This window comes from Micropterus salmoides, unplaced genomic scaffold (assembly GCF_014851395.1).
Source record: "Micropterus salmoides isolate LMB-PRFRI ecotype aquatic unplaced genomic scaffold, ASM1485139v1 Ms_hic_scaffold_9, whole genome shotgun sequence".
In the NCBI taxonomy this organism is placed as follows: Eukaryota; Metazoa; Chordata; class Actinopteri; order Centrarchiformes; family Centrarchidae; genus Micropterus; species Micropterus salmoides.
The window spans coordinates 32,598,298-32,618,310 of NW_024044681.1; the positions used below are offsets into that span (position 1 = coordinate 32,598,298).

The 20,013-nt window shown below is 40.3% G+C and overlaps 1 protein-coding gene across 1 annotated transcript in view; it reads left to right on the top strand.

The window, feature by feature from the left end:
- The window catches only part of uvrag (UV radiation resistance associated gene), a 91,508-nt gene that overhangs the window by 67,050 nt on the left and 4,445 nt on the right, over positions 1-20,013 (top strand). Inside the window, exon 14 of the mRNA XM_038708162.1 lies at positions 12,336-12,427. Within this exon, the coding sequence (XP_038564090.1) occupies positions 12,336-12,427 (92 nt within the window). The remainder of the gene's footprint in view (positions 1-12,335; positions 12,428-20,013) is intronic.

The following is a 20,013-nucleotide window of genomic DNA, read 5'->3' on the forward strand; positions in this document are numbered from 1 at the left end:
CTGTATTACATTACCACAGTGTGGAGGAGACAGAAAGGAGGGGAAAGCAGTGAGAACAAAAAGCGCAGAGGAAAAAGGATGTTAAATGAAGTGGAAGAACTTAGAGTATGCAATATTATAAATTTGAAATGGCAACAGAGACAGGAAGTACAAAGAATATTACATTTCACCTGTTAAGGAACTGCTTAAACATATAGTCTGAACTATGCAGTCATGCAGTTCCCATGGACACTTGAGTGTTGTGTTTATGTTGGTTCTTAAACATCTTACAGTGATAACGCTGCTGCTAAAGTCAATAACTTCGTCAAACAGCATAATCTTAAACATACTGCTCCACTATCTACTTTCTAATCATCTAGAGCACTCTGAAAGGCAATTAATGTCACAGCTGCAATGAGTACAGTTTTCCTGGCCTGTAGCGCAAAATCGTCTTGGGGGTTTGGTAGGATAGTTGACCAGCAGTGTTACCACATTTCAAGCTTCTAAAAATCCCTCTCCAACTTGGTAGAAAAACCAAATTGCACCTTTCCACTAGACATTTAATTTTAGCTCTTCTCCAATGACCTCGCTCCACATGCCTGAGCAAGATCATTGTGAACATTATTATTGTATATGCTGTAGATCAGTTACAGACTTCTGTAAGCTACAGGCCTTTAGATGATAGAGGCTGATAAATAAAGTAGAAATGATTAACCTGTGACTTCCAGTCAACACAGAAACAGTCCTGTTATATCTCTTCAAATTGCTGTTAACAGTTAGCCATATTTCAGTCATGCTAGACACTTCTTACTGTTGCTCATACACTTCCCTTATACGTTGGGGGCTGCTCAGCGGAAGGCTGGGCTTTGATTCCCACAACCTGAAAGTGTTCCTAATCTGTTTTGCAACAACCACTAAGAGCTCATATCTGAAAATACTTCTGTCTTTAAATTTAAAATCATAAACAAACTAGAGCATGTTTGTTTTATTGTCAAGATGGTTGATTTATAATTAGTGTCAATGTAACTGTAATAGATTTTTTTTTAGACATCAGTTATTCTTATTTGTGACAATTTCATCATCATTTTCTGGAATTGACGGGAGCAGTTTTTCAACCAGTAAACATTTAATATTGACATTAAATCTGTTAATGAATTGAAAGACCTGGGGCCTCATTTATACACAGTGTGTACATACAAAACAGGGCTAGAAACGTGCGTACGCCACTTCCCAAGCAAAGGTTGTGAAATATGAAAAACAAACTTGACGGGAGAATGTGATGTCCTCCACACAAACTCTGAACCATGCGCACGCACATAAAGTGGAGAAATGAGAAACGGCAATTCACATGGCAGAAGGATAAAACTGTTTGAAATGAATAGGCCTACTATTGTGTAAAATAAATTGAAATATTACCTCTGAGTAGTATAGGCTTAAAGCCTTTCTGAATAACCAGATTTAGGATAATAAACACAAACAGAGATTTCTGTTTCTGCAAAAGATGTTGTACAGTTTAACCAGGAATCATATTAATTAATAGGCTACTTGCATGCAGTGCAATTTATTCTCATAAATAAGGTGACCATGAGGACAAATTACATTTAAATTGATGCCGTTTTCAATGCATCTGTTGAGCAAATACGAGTGCATAGTTTCATGTAGCCTATTGTTATCACATGTTCGTTGCCTTATTGAGCCAAACACATTACGGAAAATATAACACTATTTTATTAAGTAGATCTTTCAGCTAATGTCATTTTGCCTACAACAAGTCATATTTCTTTTAAATCATCAGCAGCCTCGTTAAGTGAGTGGACTGTTTGTGTAGCCTAAATAAATGTTCAAACACAAGCGGAATGTATTTGGTTTTCCTCTCTTTTCAAACAGGGGAATCCAAATTAGTACCTGGGTCATCCCGTCTTGCGTGTGTGCGTGTCCCTCCAGCCAGTGACGTCACTACTCAGGAGTGATGCCCGTTCCTGCAGATCGGTCATAAACAGGTGGAGCTCCGGTGCCCCCTTTCCTCCAGTGCACAACAGTTGCGTGAAAATGCATTATTTACCCACCAAACATAACATGCTTCAGCTTCACCAAAAGGAACATCAGTGTCACACTGAGTTAAATTTTGTTTTGTAGCTTTTCTGTCAGAATTTGCCTCCTTTTCTTCATGCAGTCAGTATGTATTAATATTAATGAGGGGCGTTTAACTGACCATTTATAGGAAACTATGGGCGTTTGAAGGGTCGGACATGGAGCTCCCTCATATGCACCACATTTCAAGTTGATTGTGATTTATAAAGGGAACATTGCTTACAGGTGTGCATACACACGGCCTTATAAGTCTGCCCAGTCAGTGCAGAACACACGCGTTTCTGGCAGTGGGAATCTTGTGTCACTGGTGGACACCATGGCTTCAGCTCTATTCTTTTGGTGTATCTGAGTATTTAATTTGAATTGAATTAATTTATAATCCACAGTGCTTAAGAGTTCCTGTACAGATGCTTGTGTTGGATATTAACTATCTCTGAGCATTTTTATGAAAATAAACTCCACATATAGAAGAAGTAATAATTTGATGCTTTGTTGATTATTATTTTCTCTCTCTGTCTGCATTTGGAAAGTTTGAAGACAGGCTATTTGGATAAACAATAATTTCCCAACCATTAGGCCATTGCCCTAGCCGTTAAATTTCAGTATGGCATTTTCTGCCCATTCATAGAGTCTAAATCTAATGTATCAAAACTTTAGCACGGAAAATAAAAAATACCTTTTTGCTAGTCATGTATGAAATAGCATGAATTTTTCACGCTATATATATACAAAAATGTGGGAAGATATTTTCTGTGGTAAGCAAACGCCTGTGCTGTTTATGAATCCAGATTCTCAGTTTGGCTTAAAGACTGGATGATGATGACCGTGGGACATATTCGAGGCCAGAAAACTGCGTCGACTTTAAGGGAAGTGAATTTCTGATGTGAATGAATTATATGAATCTAGCCAGAGTCAAACAACTTTTCAGCCCCGCTCTGTATATTTATTGTGACACATGAAACGCTGCAGTGATTAATCAAGTTGGATTTCATATTCCACACTGTACCACATGATTGTTGAGGTTTTGAGCCTCCATTGCTTCATGTGAGGTTTTATCTATCATTGTCCAATACTAAGCTGCAAATGTAAAGAAATCGCAGGTCAGAGAATAACAACAGAGAATAGCTGTAAATACACATCAAATAGAAACAGTAAGCAACAATAAAAAATTAACATAGAATTCTCATGTTCTCATTCTCCTATAAAACATCTTTAAAATCATTCTTTCACTTCATGTCCCAGCTGCAGCCATTTTGTCATGGCCATTTTGTATGAATTCTGGTCAACTTTTCACTGTAATTTATTTAGTGGACGACTGAATGCCGTACAGAGTGAGTTTCATTATGTGCCCGCGATAAGCCAGATGGGCAGAATCATAGAAGCACCGCACTGTGGCAGACATAATCGACCATTTCAAATCCACCAGTGAGCTAGAAAGAGCTGCTCAGAGGGGCCATCCTGTGTAATGTAAATCAAATGAACAAAAAAGAACAACAAACAGAAGGCTAAATGTATAGAAGGAAATGCCGGTAGACCAGAAAGTAGAGTCTTACACCGTATTGCATTTTATATACAACTCTAGACAACATTAGTGGTTCTGGGGAGTCGTTTTCTGTATCTGTTTTTAACCTTAAATATTCATGTAAGTTTTCAACCTTCGTGTTAAGAAATAATGTTTTTACAATGGGCTCCTGGCATGTCTGTTACAGCTGAGAGAAACCATGGGCCAAACGAAGGGCTGGGTTTTCTCACACTCTTTTGTTCAATGTTTAGGAGTCTTTTTGGGGAGAACAAAAACTGAATTTCTTAATGATACTTTATCAAAGTCATCTTAAAGCAACACTGGTTTGCAAGTCAGGTATATATATTTAATGTATGTATCCTAATGAATTATTGACAGACCAGGTGCATCAGTTACTTAAGATGGCACATAATGCAGTTACAAATCAGGTGGCCTGTTAAATGTTAATGTTAGGCTAGATTGAATGTAGAACCTGTGGATAAATTGTGTGGCGCAACAAGTTTTGTTATTTTATTATTTGTTATCCAATTATCATAGCTACACACACTGAAAGGAGAAAGTACAGTTCAAGTGAGATGTTAAAGAGCTGTTGTGATTGTAACTTCCACTCTCACAGCTACAAGGCAAATCAAAAATAACTGATTGTTTTATTTTCCATGTTCAATGTAATAGTAAAGCATAATTCAATTATTTTGAAGGATTTGGGTTAAAATAAATATACTGTATAACACAAAAACGTATGAGGTCTGGCTTTGCAGCTTGGCCACAAAAGATAACGCCAATGGTGTAATTTGTCAAGACGAGTCAAACTGTTTATTGAAATGTCAAAACAATAGATCAGATGGAAATCTCTCTGTATGTAAACACAGACTTCTAACATTTGTACCATATCAGCCCAGGTGAATGAATTGTTTATTTCCTCAAAGCTGGACTGGAGATTTCGAAAAGTTGTCAACAACAGATATTTTGGCAAGCAGGAAAAAAGACGTTGATCAAAACATCTTGAGCTTATGTGTGGCTCACAGAGCCAACAAACAAAAACTAAAAGTAATTGGATAACCGTGCCACTGTGTGAGTTGGTTGTTCGAAAACAAAGAGACGTAATGAGAGGATTACAAGAACAAGCACACACAAATTTAATGACCACTGAAATGAGAAGAGTAAAACTTCACCTGCTGTCATAAGGAAAGTTGGCACTTGCAGTCGAGTGTGAAGAAATCCTCTGCAGGCAGATTCTTGGTTAGAGTTGATAGCTCCTTGAGCTTAATCATAGACATAAGTGAGGTTTGTGTGGGGTAGGTGGTTTTCATGCGCCAGCCAAACTGTTCTAGAGGATGCTATAGATGTCCAAAAGCTGTTGTCACAAGCCAAAAGTTAACCATTTTATTGCATTTCTCACTTGAATTTATATATATTAAAATCTTTGAGCAATAGCCCACATATATTACCACCAGTATCACTCCACATAGAGGTGAATGCAGCATCGCCTAGAAGTACAGCATATTAATAATACAGTAAACGCTATTTTATTCGACTCATCAGCTTATTGTCTGGACTTTTAATAGTAATTGAGAGAGAGTGAGAGAGAATAATAATTCTAATAATCATATCTAGGGCTGAACCCCAATAGTCGAAGATTCGATGCTTTGATGGGCGGAGCCTGATTCGACTGTGAATCTCACAGTCAAAGCTTTGCAGCAAAACAAGGATCATGCCATTTTGGCGATATGGGGGTGCTCAATGTCTGATTTTACATAGCACTACCAGTTTTCTCCCAATAAGTTAATATACAGCCTATTACAATATACATTTCAACTTTTAATGATGTAAAAAAACATTTAAGTCAGTGTGCAAGTGTAGGTGGAACGTGTGTGTGTGTGTGTGCGCATGCGTGCGGCAGAGGAACACTTGCTGAGGAGACTGAGCTCCAGCTTCACTGGTGCTGAGTTCTCCGCACCTCGTGGGACTCTCGGATCATTTATCGCCGTTGATGAACCACACAAAGAATATTTTATCGTTTTTAAATAGCCGGCTAGTTGAAATAGACCCACGAGGAACCGCGACGTGTGTGTAGTTGTCAGCAACACAGCATGCACGCAAAACTCACAAGACCGGTGAATGGCAGGCGAGAGAGAGAGAGAGAAAAGGGTCTTCAAATAGCCTCAGTTTAGCTGGAAATTTACAGTGTAAGTTGAATGAATAGAGACTGCAGCTCTGCAGCAGCTTCTCAAGATTAGAGCGGAGCTACCGTGTTTTTGAGCAGGAACATGGGAGCAGTAAGTGGCCTGTAACCACAGATCCAGACTCTACAGCCAGAAGAGAGGAGAGAGATGAGAAAGCACAAAACAATGTGAGAGGGATGAAGAGGGCGCCGGTGCAGCTAAAACAAGAGCAATATGATCACTTTTCCTGGTTCTTGTCAATCCATGTGCTGGATTCTGGATCAACTGGGTTTTAAGAGACTTATTCAGGTAGCCTCATAATAAGGAATTGCAATAATACCGCCTAGAAGTAACAAATGTATGGACTCGTTTTTCTGCATCATTTTATGACAGGATGTTCAGGATTTTTGCAATGTTATGTAGGTGAAATGGCAGTCCTTGAAGTTTGATTTATGTGGTAGTTAAATGATGTATCCTGATAAAAGACAACTCTAAGATTCCTAATGTTGGTGCTGGAGGCGAGGGCATCCAGAGTAACTATATCTGTAGATAATGCATCTCGGAGATGTTGGCGGCTAAGTACAATTACTTCAGATTTGTCAACATCAGAAAACATCATGAGTTCAACATCAGAAAATTGCAGGTCATCCAGGTTTTTATGTCCTTAAGGTATGCTTGAAGTTTAGCTAACTGGTTAGTTTCGTCTGGCTTTATTGATAGATATAACTGAGTATCATCTGCATAACAATGAAAGTTTATGGAGTGTTTCCTGATAATATTGCCTAAAGGAAATATATATAAGGTGAATAGGATAGGGTCCAGGCACAGAACCTTGTGAAACTCCCTGACTAACTTTAGAGTGCATGCAGGATTCATTCTGAGATCGATCTGATGAATTGTACTGAAAGCAGCTTAGAGTGGTTCTTTTCATGCCAATTAAATGTTCAATAGGATACGATGGTCAATGGTGTCGAATGCAGCACTAAGATCTAACAAGACGGGAAGAGTACTTTGTCTGATGCAAATAGAAGGTCATTTTTACCTGTGTTGTCTCAATCGAGCCTAACTGAAAATCCTCAAATATACAGTTTTTCTGTAGAAGATCACACAACTGATGTGCAACTGCTTTCTCACGGATATTGGAGAAAAGGAAGGTTAGGTATAGGTCTATAGTTGGCTAAAACCCCTGGATCAAGAGTGGAGTTTTAAAGAGCTACAGCTACTAAAGGACTGTGGTGCATGGCCTTTTAATAACCAGGATAATAATGATCGTACACTTTAACAAATAGAATTGGCTTTAGTGTTTTTCAAGTTGGGTGTAAAAGACCCCGAACAATGCTGATCGAATGAGTTATAATTTTAATTAGGTTTAGAATTGATTAATAGGCTTCATTTGAAGATAGCTGCAACTCCACCTCCTTGGTTGGTGCCTTGAGGAATGTGAGTATTAATATGACTGTAGGGAGTGACTTCATTAATGTATTCTCCATGACCCAGCCATGTTTCAGTAAGACAAAATAAATCCACATTTAATTCTCCTATTTTTTGCACTACTGCAGCGGTGGTGTTACTTTTTAATAGGTCTTTATGCACAACTCCTCTTCTGTTTACTTTTGATTTAATTAATTGAAGTGGTCAGGGGGCAGATACTGTCACTATGGGGCTGTGGGTAACTACTCTAATGGAAGCAAAGGAAAGCTTGTAGGACTGCAACTCTGCCTCTGGTTTTGGTCCACAGATTTCTAGATACAGTAACTGGTTGGTGTTTTTCTTTCAAAAATAGGTTAGTTGACTGTACAGTTTGACTGACCACTTTGTTTGACATACTGGTCACTCAAACACTTTAACTTAATTAATATCATAGATGGCGTGTCCCAGAAGGACCAGTTGAAAAGATGATAGAAATGACGTGAACGGTTCACACTAATGTTCCTAATTTGTTGCAGGATATTTTTCTACGCCATGTCATCATTCAGCTCTTATTATATTATTTGTTTTTACAGCTTGTTTTTTAATTCACTGGTATGTAAACTGTTCATGATTCAGTAACCTTAACCAAAGAGACACAGCCCTGAAATGTTGTCACTGGCAGGTTATCTCCCATAGCTCCAGTTCTCTACAAATGAAATCTATGTGTGGAGACGTATGTCTGTGTCAACCTCTCTGCTGAAGTATCCAGTCCACAGTTTGGCCAGAGGGATGGTGAGGGAGGAACACCTGGTCAGCCCCTCTATAACAAGCTGTCATAGTACCTAATGAGCTCCCTGATTATCTTCCCCAGGGAGTAAAACCTATCTACTCTGTAAAATAACCATTTCTATTTTTACCCCAGTGGACAAAAGCTTTCTGATTATAAATCACAGGGTAATTGTCTGTGATGCAGGTCAGACATGCACAGGATATTCCAGAGTTTGATTTGGAGACTTTTAACCTCTTGACACATGAAACGCAACTCTCTTGATGAAAATATCCTGCGTCCTAGATTTCTTCAACTGCCCATCTCCAGTGACGATGGAAGACAACTTGTTGACGCTAATAAGTGCACCAGTTGAACTGTTGGGATGTCTGCGCTGAGACGCGGCTCCTAGAGTAACCTCATGGCATAAAAGGCGGAAGGGCGGGGGGAGTGTGCTTTGTTACCTGGGCCACCCTCCTACATCACCACATCATCAGCAATCAGTCTCAAAATTCTCCTCAGCCCGCCCACATTTGTGGTCTGATCTGAGGGTGATTGGTACTGACGAACTAAGGGAAACAGTAATACGTGGCATAAGCCAGGCAGTGTTTGTTTAGCCGCTGTACAGAACTCAGGGCAAACAAGCAGGTTTTGCCAAATGATGGGTGGCATGTACTGTAAACTGACTGGTTCCCGCCGGCTCTAGTCAGTTTAAGTATGTTTATGTGTGGTTATGGCTCCAGTGGATTGGCAGGCTGGGGTTGTATACACTGCAGCATTCTTTGGGCTGTTACTCTATCTTTGAGATGGATGAGGATGAGTCCCCAAATTCTCAGATGTGACGGGTCAGCTGCGGTCATGCTCTCACACACAATCATACCAAACCTTGCAGTCATACCAACTGATTACCCACTACATATGCTGCTGAGTTTCCAAAGCCCTGTGTGGGTTTTGTTGAATAGGTAAACAGGGAAGGGAGTGTCCAGACACAAAAGTGTGAGCAGCAACGAGGAAACCTGGCCGGATCTATTTCACTATGTCATCATGTGAAAGAGCCCCCACCCCCAACTCCTCTCGCCTTTCAGCTGTCCTCAATGGGCCCTGGGAATTTCTCACCACGATCTGGTTAGCCCCATTACAAAGAACCCTGTGGCCAGCTTGAAAGCACTCTCCCATACACATACGCACAAGCACGCAAAGGACTCCACTAGCATTCATCACAATGATGTATGAAAGGGAAACTAGAAATGACAAGCTGTCTCAAGTGCACTGATTCTGAGCAATTTGTATGATCTGGTTTGGAGCTGTTGACATAGAAACACTCTTAAATTGTTTCTCATTGCCGTGCTTGTATAAAAAATTCTCCAAGATACTTACCGTACTGGGTTGTGGACTCCTGTTGTGTGCACCAGAAATACAATTTTTTTTTACCTTATGTCAGTTATAACACATTGCCTCATATCAGTTACCACACACCAAAAAGATCAGTATGGATTTCCAGAACAGAATCTAAACCTTTCCGCTCAGCTGTTTGTTTCCATCCTACAGTCATAGCTTTCATGGCGCCAACAATTGGAAATGACACCCATCTTCATGTCATAAAGCTGCCTCACACATTTCTCCCTCTTTTACAACATTCTCTCTTCTCTTACCCTCCATACTACACAGCTGGGTCACTATTTTTTTCTGCTTGTCTCAAGCGACTGGGGGGGGTATATCCAGGATATATGCTGCTGGATCAGCCGCAAAGCTACAGTATTCCAAACTGTCTGAATGTGTTTAGCACATCTCATTACAAAGACAGTGTGAAGCAGCAGTCCCTCAGTGCTGGTGGCTGCCAACCAGACACTTAGCACAAGTGTTGCTGGTGCCCTACTGGCAGAGATTTGGCAACAGCTTGAGTGAACATGCATCCATTAGGTAGAATTCCTCTGTGTTGGCCTGTTGGAGGCAGACATTATGAAGACCAGCTACATTCCTTGCAGAAATATTAAGCATCCACACATGTGCTTCCCAGTAACATCCTTGTATTTTTTAATCCCCCACAACGAGCTCCATAGTAATAAAGGCCGCCTGGGGCCAGTGATGTCAGCCATCACTCTCTTGTCTTCACCCACATCCAGTTTCTGTTCAGTTGTTGCACGCTACGGCAAGATCTCTTCACATAAGGAAAACAATTGGAGGCACACATACAAATGCAAACTCATGTTCTTTCTCTCTCAAACACGTTCTCAGACATACAGGCGTGTAATTTGACATAGAGCTCCTGTCGGACATGCAGCATGGTTATTACACACACTTCATTGATCAGGCCAGGTAATGGGACTTAAAGGTGGCATTTTGTTACGCCCTATAACTGAGAATCAGAGAAAGTATACAGTATATCCAACAAAGACTCTTTACCTTTTCTGAAGCCAAAATATTTATTCCTTGCTCATATCTGATTCACGATTTCTGATTCATAGTTTGCAGACCGTAACCTTGAGATTACCATGAGACTGGGATTTTCCTTTTTTTAGCATCTGGCCACAAAACAAGCAAGCCCTCCCCCCCCCCCCCTTGCCCGATTCTGCTCTGTTTCTAAACAAACCCAATTCCGTTTATCCGGCCCTGTGGACAGCGTAGCGCCGTCATTTGGTCAGACCCTGAGGCTTTCTCTGAGCCATGAATGGTTCTCTATGTTGCTCTCGTAGGTTTTGGACCATTTCATCACCAGCTGGGTTTTGAGGCGACACCCTGTGTCCAACCCTCCCTCAATCTGAGCTTCTTTTGATAAAGAACTCCTCTGATACTATCGCGACTGTTGTTTTTATGGCTCCCCCAACAGATACGCACCATTTGAGGCCAGAACACACACATGCACAAACATACTGGAACATTGATGCTAACATGTGAACACTTGTACACGTCGCACACATACTGTACCATTCTGTATGTTCATACCATACAGTAGACATTATCCTGACAGTTGTTCAGACAGAATGGAATTTAACCTATGTTAAATAGACATTACTTTGGTAATGGCATAAAATGAATGAATGTTACAGCATTTGCCACACTACTTAGGGGAAGAGCGGTGTCCACTTATCAGAAGGTTAGTGGTTTGATCCTCGGCTCCTCCAGTCTGCATGTCGAAGTATCCTTGGCCAAGATGCTGAACCCCAAATTGCTCCCGATGGCTGTTCCATCTGTGAATGAATGTGTATTTCCGTTCGGATGGCAGATGACACCTTAGCCTCTGCCTCAGTGTATGAATGTGTGTGAATGGGGTGAAAGTGATGTAGTGTTAAAGCGCTGTGAGTGGTCAGAAAGACTAGAAAGGCGCTATACAAGCACAGACCATTTACCGTGTACAAGAAAACATGTATTAATGTGTTTTGAGGGCTGCAGATACCCTGAAAACCATTTGTCTTCTCCTAAACTCTCAAATGTAAAACAAGTAAAGGTGACCTTTGCTCCCTGAGGCTTAAAGATGTATTTCTCTGTAATTCCTTTATTATAACGTCGCTCATCCATTATGTGCTCATATATGAAGAAGCAGCATGTTATCCTGGGTGAGTGGTGTGTCAGAGTCATGTGCGCCTCCATCTTTTCACCAGAAGTGTGTGCGTGCAAAAAGCAGAGTGGTTGCCGTGGCACCCGAGTGGAAACAAAACAGATGTCAGCTGGTGCAGGAAGTGTGTGTGACAGAGGGGCCTCGGAGATATACGCTGGACGTGCGGCATGATGCTCCTCTGCTGTTCAGTAATATAGGTTAAATAAACTCTCCGGGACAAGAGTTGGCTTGCTGTGATATCGCTGTTAGAGGAGATATTTCTGCCACCAGAGCTGGAGTTTCAAGGTGGCCATGTTGATTTCTTTTTTTTTTTTTCACCGAATTTGACTTCTGTCATCATGAAATAAAGCACTGTGGTACAAAGGAGGGAATGTTCACGGCACAATTTAGAATAGGGTCTACTGAAGAGAGATTGTGGGAGAATGTAATGGGGTTTCTAATGTGCTCTCTGTGCCCCATTTCGTCCAGATGTTTTAACAGTGAGTTAGGTTTTTCTTGCCACCCGCAACTCATCCCGTCTTTCCACACACCTTACATATTAGTGCACATGCCTGTTATCAGGGAAGGATGCCCATTGTCTGTCCAGATGAGTAATAGTCTGATGGGGAGTGTAGAAATGTGTCACGCTTAAAGAATGTAGACTTCAGACCTCTCCTGTTGGTGGTATTTCTTTCTTCTCCAAAGACATCCAAACATGTGCATGAATATGCACACGTGTTCACATAAGTGATTCGTAGCAGTGCTAGCCCACCACACACACTATATGTAGGGTTGTAGGATATAAGATGTTGTAGGTTGTTTGACATTAATGATACAGTATGTGTTCCTTTTTATCTTTTTTTTTTGCAGCTGAGATATCAACATGGCTTGACCACCCCAGACCTGCAGCAGACACTACCCAACTTGAAGAACTTCCTGGAACATGGCCTGCTGGTCCGATGGTAAGAATATTATCAGATATTTCTTCAGAAGTTACTGATGCTAGAAACAAAATGATCAGTCACTCTTTGAAATAATACGAATAGTTAACATTTTACCAATCATTTCATTATTTATATGTCATCATTTCACTTATTACAATCCCTATTACATTCATCAAAACAGAAGGTCTTTCTGTGTGGAGTTTGCATGTTCTCCCCATGTCTGTGTGGGTTCTCTCTGGGTGCTCCGGCTTCCTCCCACTGTCCAAAGACATGCGGAATAGGTTGATTGGTGACTAGTGATGTGTGATACCACTTAATTTCTATACGATCCAATACCAAGTAATACCCAGGCTGGTATTGCTGATACTGATACCAATACTTTTTACATATTTTATTTCTATTTTAATGTGACCTTCCCCTCCCGTTTCTGTATTTATAAGAGAAATAAGGAGTAGGCTGTAGCCTTACCAAATAAAAATAATTGCTTCATAATGACAAGACATCAAACTACTGTCATATTCTTTAATTATAATAAAAATACTTCATAACATCATCCTATTATTGTGAGAGACTTAATCTTAGATGTTTAGCGAACTTTGCAATGTTGCCAAAAAGTTCACTGTCTTTGCAGACACATCACACAGAGCAACATTATTACCTTCACAGCTAAAATACAGCCAGACGGGCCAGAGTCAGTATTCAGTCGCGGGAAATGTCAAAGGCGGCAGCGGCTCACTTCAAAGAAGCTCCGTCACAAAGCCGTAGCTCAAGCATGACTTTGACAGGCAGAAGGAAAAGTAGTTCCTATCAACTGAGTAGCCTATAATTAGACCATCCTGGTGACAGTAAGATACTTAAAAAACACACTCACTCCAAATGACTGAGTTTAGATATCGATCCTTTTATATGAGTATCGATCCTAGAGCAGGAAACGTTGGTGTCAGAAATATCGATACTTTAGGACTGATCCGCACATCACTATTGGTAACCCTTAATTGTCCTTAGGTGAGAGTGTGAGTGGTTGTTTGTCTGTGTGTGGCCCTGTGATGGATTGGCGGCCTGTCCAGGGTGTACCCCGCCTTTCGCCCGATGTCAGCTGGGATTGGCTCCAGCTCCCTGCGACCCTGTACACAGGATAAGCGGTTGATGATGGATTTCCTTGTTTCATGAATTTCTTGTATAGGCAAAGAGTTCCGTTAAACCATGGCTCCATTTATTACAGTATATTTCAGTGCACTTGTTTCCAATTTAATGTATTGGCCCAATTATAAGACAACCCATCCTTTGTCAACACTTGTTTTTGAAAATCAACTTTAAAGTACTTTTCATACTAGTCCAGTTAGGAATTTTCCTCCAAGATCCTCTTAGTCCAATGGGAGTCCTCATTATGAAGCCCTTTCTCCTTATTATGAAGCCCTTTCTCTTGTAAACTGAAACATGAATTACTTCCATAACTCACTATCTGAGGAATGATTTTCTTGGGCAGTATAATTTTTTTAGGCTCCTCCTGACACTGTTGGCAGCTTGCCAGATGATTTGGTCTTTTTCTGCAGTAAAAGCATTAGAAGAGGGGTTCAACTTCTTTACATTTGCCATTGGAAAATCCTGTATTTTCAACAGCGATTAACTAACTCTGAAATACTCATTATAAACAGACTTGAAGAAACTCACTTACCTAGCAATGTTCAGGCTGCAAACAACCCAGAATGCAACACTTTATATACTGTAGGATCAAGTGTCTTTCATTCTATGACTGAATGCAACAATTAATTGTGCCCTTTTTGAATTGTCAACATACATTCGATTTTTGGCGGTATCCCATAACTTGAAAATCCACCCACTTGCTCTTTATATAACTCTACAGGAATGTATTACTTTTTATCATTGCAGTTTATTGTTTTCATTAACAATGTTCTCATACATTTATAGCAAAAGTTGTAGCTGCTGTTTTGACAAAAGAATGTTGGTCTGACACAGCACAGTGTCGTCTGAAATCATATGGATGTATTAGGCAAAAGTTAAGAGTGTTATACACCCCACCTTTGTAAAGATGCACATCATCAATTTAAAAACGCAGTATTTGATGAGATTTACAGCAGCCACTTTGTCCCGGTGAAGTGGAATGCTTAGATCCTCGCGTTTCTCCTTCTACAGTCTTATGGCCTGTTAGTAACCCTTCACTAAAACTGAGAGTTGGTCTGTGTCAGACTTCAGCTCCCCTGCCCTATAAAAAAGAAAGCTGTCTTTGATCTCTCCACTCCTCTCCCAGGGTCAGCAGAGGGGAAAATGTGTATTACACACATTAATTGAATAATCTTTTGTTTTGAAAGGAAAGAAGCCATGAAAAGCTTGAGTTCTCAAACTGGCCCTCTACCGCCCCCATCCTTAATGGGAAGTGGAAGGGCCCAAAGATAGATGAGATCAAAGCATGGGCCCCCTAACCCTGAAGCTGTGTGTGTGTGTACAAATGTGTGTACGCATGCATGGACGTTTTTAAAGAAGTGGAGGTGAAAGTGTAACAGTTCTACAGTGGCTTGCCACAGCCACACTTCTGTATAACAATGAGACCACAGGGACAGGATCAAAAGCTCTCCTGTACTGACTCAGAAGTCATCAGCTGAGTATGAAGCAACTGCCTTTTTCATCATATCATGCAGCCATAAGCTCCTAAAACGTTCACTGAGATCAGTCATACGATCTAAGGCAATATATTACGCAACACCGTAAAGGAATAGTTCTAACATTGAGAGAAAAGACATTTTTTCTTCTTGCCAGAATTGGATAAGAAGACTGACAACACCCTCATTTCTATATGGTAAATAAGAAGCAGCCAGGAGCTGATTAGCTTAGCTTAGCAGAAAGACTGGAAGCAAGGGAAACACTTAGCTTGGCTCATGGTTTTTACATTTCAGTTTATGTGCAAACAATATTTAACTAGTTAATTTGTACACTTTAGCTTTCAACCATTATTTCTTTGCATCGTAAATCATCTCCAACAAAACATATTTTCATTTGTTTTTGCTATTAAGCAACTTTTAACTATGTTGCAACTCATCAATACTTACTTACAGTACAGGACAGTACAGCACATTGTGATATTGTCTTTGTATTTGTTCCAAGTTATCAGTATGTCCCTTTACTGAAAAGCAACACTCAAGACAAACAAGACATACTGTACTGAAAGTAGCTCCATAACGTTGCAAAGGCGACAAAGGATCAATTTGCAAAATGGTATAATTAAACAAAAAAGAGCAGGATGGGAAAATAATATCACACATGACAAAAAAATAAAAATACCATGCATTCTTCCTTTACATTTTTTCCCCACCTGCTCTAAAACTCTTGCACAGTGCTAAAAACATTTAAAATGTATGCAAACATTTAAGCAGAGTTACAGTGGTTAAACACTTCCTCTCATCATAAAACCATTCTTCAGGCTACTTAACTTAAACCCGCAGTGAGGATCAGGAGGTGACTGTTTCCCAAAGCCCTGTAATAGGTATAAGGATATGCACTGATTTTTCATCACACACTGCTCTTTCCTTAACAATATCAGTTCCAGTTTCCTTTCCCCCTGGTTTGAAAAAGCATAACTTCAGATACAATTTCAAGCACTGGGAACCAGTTTATGAAATATGGATTTATAAAAAAAAAAAAAGCTACATGGCAGCTGCAGGTAATTATCCTATAGACTGTGAGAGAGAGGCTGATGTTCTTCCTCTGGTCCTCCTTGCCACCTATTTCTTCCTTCCACGCATCCAGCCAAAGATGATGTGATGAAGGATATGACCGAGGGCACTGTTTCCAGAACAAATTTGGAAACAGTCCGTCCCTCCATGTAGAACTAATACACCATGTATCCAGTCTACAGGGAGAGCCTTTCCTAAAGTGCCAGGACCCACATCATGCCGGGTTCATCTATGGCATTTCATACAGACCGGACGGAAAAACTGATGTATGAATCTGCAACAGTGTACTGCACAGTATGTAATTTTTGTACAGTGGGCTTATATGCTGCTGATGAGCTGCTGATATCTTTATACATTTCCAAACAGTACTGTCTCAGAAACACACCATAACATGTCATAATATACGGTCTAGCTCTTGTGAAAAATGGGCACTTTAGATTTTTAAAATCTTGCTGAAGGATAAGAAACGGCGTAAAAATGGGGAATCTATTACCAAGAGGCAGACAGAGACGGTACCAGAAACCCATTCTTTGTAAACTGTACAGTCTACGGAGATCAAAGCAAACGCGTTCAACATGCTCCCATTTGCCGCTCCACATCCGCTGAGGGCCTGGCAGAGGTTCACAGGGCCCTAATCCCACTCCTGTTCCTGGAAGCAGGGGTACGCACATGAGGGAGGCAAGGTGTGGCAGAGCGCCTGGCCAGGCAGATTCAGCACTGCAGCTGGAGGATGTGAACCTCCCCAAAGTGAGTGAAAAGTTAGCAAAACCACGGTAGTCCCCTTGTGTTCCATGATGTAGGCAAAGGGTTGCGATATTATGACAGCTGCAGTTTTGTCAATGAAAGATAAAATAAAATGTATTTGTCCAAAATAAGCATTTGCAAGGTACATTAAGCCTGACAGGTGGCCTATAGATTTACTCTTTTTATAATAATGGATGATGATTTGGAAGGATAAATCAAGAATATTTCCTTTTTCTCTGTTCATGTGATATGCTGGAAAGGTACAGTGGTTCTCCAAACCACTTCCTCCATACCCTTTGGGAAAAATGCCATTTCTATTCAATTTGGTTTACAGCATTATTCTAACCCAACCATGTGTTTACGTTTAATTTCTTTTTCAATATTTTTGAAATGATGCTTTTAAATCCTCTAAAATAAAAAAGTAAAAATGTCATAGATGTTATTAGAACGTCCAGTACAGTTTTACCCCGGTTTTATAGCTGATTTGTTGTAGTAGTCTTTAGTAGGAACTTAGTAGGATCTTTGTGTCCAGTTAACTAACTTGGTACACAGAGGAAGGGAACAGACAATGCACTTACATTGATCACGAGGAGTGAAGTTTACTGTACACACATTTATTTCTTAGTTTGGAGACCGTGCACATTAATAAACATTGTTGTAAATACGCCAAAGTTAGACAAAAGGAGTTTTTTTCCCGTCTGTTGTCCCTTGATAGATGTTACTAAGTAATCAATAAAACAATATAAGATTGAAATTACAAAAGTTATAGAAATAATTTATAAGCCTGCAGAGCAATAATAAAAAGAAAAGAGTAGTGGCGGGTAACACGCATGATTCAAGTTCAGTCAAGAAGAGTCGACTCGCATTTTGTCAGTCGAATCAGTGCACGTTTGTTTTTTACTGCTAAAAACATGAAACACAGTCTTATATAATGCATTGAAATGGGGAATATTCATGTCAGTAGAAATATGAATTAAATGCACAATTGAGCGGTGGGAGGGTGTTGCACAGGTTGCGCTGTCGTCATTCCCTGTCTTCAAAGGCCAGACGGTCAATAAGTCATGTCCCGTTAACGGAAAACGAAAACTTAACTTCCACCATAGTGAATATCAAATTTTTAGTAATGTTTATTGTTGCAGTTTCACAGGGATTTCCCTAAACCACATCACACAACCAAATCTTATCTGCCGTTTATGTTTGTTTTGGCATGTGTGAAGCCTGTCAGAGGATTGGACTGTGGAATCGTCTGGCATACTGAATTCCTGAGTCGGACTGAAATATGCCAGGTTTGACATCAGTAGTAAAAAGGAAGAGAGCAGGCAAAACGCTTTGGAGGGGTTAAGGCTATTTCTGTCTCGGCATGTCAAGTCGTCTGCTTGATGATTTAGGCAGAAGCCTCTTAGCAGCATTTACAGTGCAGTGAAGTTGTTGTCAGGATAATGCAAGAGAGACTGGGGCCCAGTGAAACTTAGTGTCTTACTATAGGTGGGTAGCCTGGGCTACCAGTGGAGGAAACCTATCACTACATCAGCCCATTCCCGATCAGTATGGTATGTTGAGCAGCTATCACTTCACTTTGCTTGTCATCCATGCTGCACAGAAATCCCAGAAGTCCCATCTTTATTAATAATGTGCAAACAGGGGGACATTTTCTCAGATGGCTCAAGGATGTCTGGCAACAAATCAAGAGTGGCAAAACCATAAATGTTAACCTCATGGTGGTTCCCAAGGAAATACCCAGACCACCAAAGAAATCAGGATTCATCCTCTGGAGACCGTGAATATATGTCCCAAATATAGTGGCAATCTGTCCAATAGTTTTTGAGATTTCAGTCTGGGCCGACCGACAGACAGACATTGTCATCCCTAGAATTTCATTCCACCACTCTTCAAAACGCAGTTCAACAACTATTTTTAAGAATGATTTATGCAAGGAGAATGACATTTTAGAACCGGGACAGAGTAAATGTTTATAAAGAGTATGAAACATCTCACGCAGTGCACCAAGAATGTCAACAAGAGGCACAGTTAGCTCATGCAAGTATTGGGCCGTATCCTGTAAGAACAACGCTGTATGAGTTCCAGTTTTTCCAAATAACTTCAGGAAGTCTTTTTCAGCAGTTCTGTCTTCCCAGCACCCTTAATCGGCACACATGCTCACAGTGGCCATACTGTACATGTGTAGTCTAATTGCTCACATTAAAACATGTCATCAGTTAAAATGTTTCATGAAAATATGTTATGACTGGCCAGAGGTTTGCTTGGCTGAAGTCCTCACTGACACACCCAGTCTCCACTGTTACTAATACACTGCTGCACAATTTGACACAAATAATAGAACAAATGTAGGCCTAACCTAGAAACAGAGTGGAACAAAATAACACGGTCCAAATACAAAATTCCTCATTAACCAAAAGACCGGTGTGATGGCCATGTGATTTTTATGCCAGTGTCAGTAATACATTTGTTTGTGGCGTAGATGGCCAGCTAAAATCAGCAGATTATATGAGAGCCAGCTGGAGGAAGGAATGGAAGAAATTGGCTGATGATAATTAAAATCAAAGTCATCTAATCAGCCATTGCCCTAAGGACATCACTCAGTCAAGCTAAAAAAGGTGGTAGTCACTTATTAGCTTGTTATAAATGATGCATGGAAACCTTAAACTTTTCGTCCTGCGCAGGTTGTCTCCGGTTTCCAAATCTGTATTGTGTTTCAAAGAGTCTGAACCACATTTTCCACTTACTGAAATTATAATTGACTTCTCTTGACATCTGTCTTTATTCTTATGAGGTTTTGAATTTTGGAACTGGTTTCCAACAAGCCCATGATGGTTTCATTTGGAAAGTCACAGATAAATGTTTGAGATGGCAAATCATTCAGCTTCTCTCTGGTCATTCTTTTTCAAATGTCTTTCCAGAAAATGAGGTGTTAAAGAGTACATAGTTTCCATTTTGCCCAAAAATGCTTTTCTGCAGAATTAACCATGTGCTTGTTAGGGGGGTAAGCTAAAGCCAGTTGTATTAAATGATGTGTTTTGACAGACAGTTACTGCCAAGTAAAACACAGTCCATCTCCAGTTCTCCCCACTTAATAGGAACAACCTCACAGGATCAGGTCATTACCCTATGCCTTCATTTACTTAACCCTGACCTTGGTTGACTATTCAACAT